This window comes from Terrapene carolina, unplaced genomic scaffold (genome assembly GCF_002925995.2).
Source record: "Terrapene carolina triunguis isolate 2854851 unplaced genomic scaffold, T_m_triunguis-2.0 Scaffold29833, whole genome shotgun sequence".
NCBI classification, from domain to species: Eukaryota; Metazoa; Chordata; order Testudines; family Emydidae; genus Terrapene; species Terrapene triunguis.
Window position 1 is genome coordinate 4,246 of NW_020694184.1, and position 3,333 is coordinate 7,578.

At 59.8% G+C, this 3,333-nt stretch overlaps 1 protein-coding gene across 1 annotated transcript; it reads right to left on the reverse strand.

Annotated features, from left to right (window-relative positions):
• Positions 1-2,049: 2,049 nt before the first annotated feature.
• On the reverse strand, positions 2,050-2,768 carry LOC113409123 (BLOC-1-related complex subunit 6-like). Its single transcript, XM_026662717.1, has one exon. The coding sequence runs from the start codon at positions 2,765-2,767 to the stop codon at positions 2,051-2,053; it is 717 nt and encodes a 238-aa protein (XP_026518502.1). The 5' UTR covers position 2,768; the 3' UTR covers position 2,050.
• Between the last annotated feature and the right edge of the window lie 565 nt (positions 2,769-3,333).

The window sequence follows — 3,333 nt, forward strand, 5'->3', positions numbered from 1 at the left end:
AAGGGGTACGTGCTCTGGGGTGGGGCCAGGGATGAGGGGTTTGGGGTATGGCGGAGGCAGGGGATTGGGGCACAGGCTTACCTTGGGCAGCTCCCCGTCACCGGCGCAGCAGGGCTAAGGCAGGCTCCCTGGCACCGTGCTGCACCCCGGAAGCGGCCAGCAGCTCCGGCTCCTAGGCGGGGGCAGGAGGCTCCACAGTGCACGCTGCTCTTGCCCACAGGCACTGCCTCCCCAGCTCCCATTGGCCAGGAACTGGCCAATGGGAGTGCAGAGCTGGTGCATGGGGTGGGGGCAGCACGTGGAGCCCCATGGCCCCCCAGCCTAGGAATCGGACCTGCTGGCCGCTTCCAGGGTGCAGCACGGTGCCCCAGGGCAAGTAGGGACTAGCCTGCCTTAGCCCTGCCGACCGGGCTTTTAATGGCCCGGTCGGCGGTGCTAACCGGAGCCACCAGGGTCCCTTTTCAACCGGGTGTTTCAGTCGAAAACTGGACACCTGGTCACCCTAGCCCTACTCCAGTTTGCGGGCTCCCATCGGGGGGGGAGCCCTGCTAGGCCCAGCTGCATATCCCCCACACACTTCTGGGCTGCTGGGGGGATCCCTGCTGGGTCTGGGGGGGGTTCAAGCTCTGATCCCCTCCCGCTTCCACTCCTCTTTAGCCCGGACTCCCCTGGGCTTTAGCAGCGCACAGACATGGGTGTGCCATTCCGGTAGGGTCTTACCAGGAGAGAAATGCCTTAGTGCACCAAGGGGCTGAGAGACTCAGACCCACCCGAGTCACTTAACACCTCCAGATGAGGAAACAGCTGAGAGCAGGAAGTTCCTGTCTTTATTAAGTTGCCCCCCTTACAGCATAGCCTGGCCCTCTCTGGAACTGGGGAAGGCCTTGGGGCTCTATAGTTAATTCTTTCTGTTCCCCAGAGACACTGAAAGGAGCACTTCCATACCACATGCCAAATATTAAATACACCTCTACCCCGATATAACGCCACCCAATATAACACGAATTCGGATATAACGCGGTAAAGCAATGCTCCAGGGGGGCGGGGCTGCGCGTGCCGGCGGATCAAATCAAGTTTGATATAACGCGGTTTCACCTATAACACGGTAAGATTTTTTGGCTCCCGAGGACAGCGTTCTATCGAGGTAGAGGTGTACATGCAGCCCTGCTGTACTAAAACAAAGAAATTAACCAGTCGAAGGGTATAAGATCCACAGAGCATATGTACACAGCTGTCATTCCTTCCATATTTAATATAGGTCACGGGTTAGGCTGTTAAATGTGGAAGCAAATGTGAGAGTCATCAGAGGTTTTGGGAGAGGATTCAGAATCTGCTTCTGAGCCGGCACCCTGCAAATCCACTTGTAGGGCAAACTCCTCAGCTGCTGAAATACGCAGAGCGTGGGAATTTCAAAAGCACTCAGCGCCGGCCTTGTTCTTCCCCCATTGCAATCAAAGGTAAACCGCCCCTTCACTTCCAAGACAGCAGAGCGAGAGCAATACTGGGCTCTTTGAAAATAACCCCGGGAAGGCTCAATAGCCTTCTTAGTTCTTTCCTATGGACACATTTTAGGTGGTTTGGCAAATTGCAGAGTAGTTTTTTTAAGTATAAATATTCTTATTTTACCGGGAAAGGTGAACCACACAGATGAGGGAATCCAGTTCACTATTCCTCGTCAGGCCGACAATTCTTCGCAGCTGGGATTTTGAAAGCAGCCCAGCTCCCACTGAAGTCGGATTCCTATTGAATCTGAGAGCATCATTCCCTTAGGGTCCTTGGAAATCCTGAGCATGCACCATCCCCTCTAACGAACAGAGAGGGTGGGAAAATTTCAAGTAATCGTTCAGGGGGAATTAGCCCCTTTCAGACAGATCCTCTGCAAAGCAGTGTCTGGTTTTAGTGTAACAGGCTTATGGCAGCACAAGACATGAAACAAACACACAACCGCAAACAGTACACGACATGTTCCCTTTTGGAGTTTGCAACCAGCACAGCGTCCCCTCCCCCGCCCCCCATTAACAAAGCAGCTGAGAAATGTTTTCCACCGGCGCTACTTGCACAGCGACTCGAATATCTCCAGGGTCCTTTTGATCTCCCGGATCTGTTTGGCCAGGGCGTGGACCGGCTGCATGGAGCGGTCCAGTTCCTCGCAGCGGGCCATCAGCGTGTACATCCCTTTGATGCTCATGTCTACGGACTCGCCCAGGCTGTCCACGGCGTCCCGGTAGGTCTGGATGTAGCCCACGCTCAGGGCCGTCATGTTCTGGATGCTGCCGCTCAAGCTCCTCATCATCTGGTCCACTTTGTGGGCCACCTCTTGGGTCAGGCGCTCCAGCTCCGTCAGCACCGCGGGGTCAATGGGGGGGATGTCGGCCGCTTTGCTCCGCCCCAGCCCTGGGAAGGGCTGGCCCGGGGGCTCCGGCTCCTCCAGGCTGCCCCGGGAGCTCAGCTTGATTTTCAGCTGCAGGTTGTTGGCCACGAAGTGGGTGAGGTCCCCGTCGTGGCTGACCGTCCCTTCCAGCTCCAGGGCGCTGGAGATGGTGGCGCGGCGCCCTTCCTGCGCCCGGCTGGCCCCGTACGCCTGGCTGATCCCATCCAAGCTGCGGCTGTCCAGCAGCCGCCCTCCGGCCAGCCTGTCCCCAGCGGCAGCCACCTGCTGCCTCCGCGAGCCTTCCCGGCACGGATCCTCCAGGCTGGCCGCGGCCCCCGGGGCTTGGACGCGCACCTGGGCCATGATGTGCTGCGGCAGGCCTGCGCCCCTCTCCATGCTCCGGCCTGGGGCTCCCACCGGGCTGAGCCCCCCACGCTGGGCTGGGCCCCCCACGCTGGGCTGGGCCCCCCCTGCCGGGCTGGGCCCCCTCTGGGGGGAACCCACCGGGCTGAGCCCCCTCCCCACCGCACCCAGGACCCGGGAGTGCTGGGACCTGCAGCACCCGTGTTCCCCCACAGCCCTCCTGGGGTTGGGGCTAGTACCAGGGGCTCCTGCACCAATCTACTAGACCCCGCTCTCCTTTGGGCTGCAACGAGAACCCAGGCGTCCGGGCTCCCAGCCCCACCCCTCCTTCCCTGCTTTAATCACTAGATCCCACTCCCCTCCCGCGGGCTTCTTACCTTCGATTTCATCGGCTCCCAGCTCCCGGTGCTGCAATAAAGAGACACACTCAGGGACCCAGTGCGGTCCTGCTGGGGAGAGAACCCAGGTGTCCGGACTCCCAGCCCCGCCCCGGCTCTAACCCACCAGGCCCCCTCCCCTCCCAGAGCCGGGAGAGAACCTAGGAGTCCTGCATCCCAGCCCCCCTACTTTAACCCACCAGCCCCCACTCCTCTCCCAGA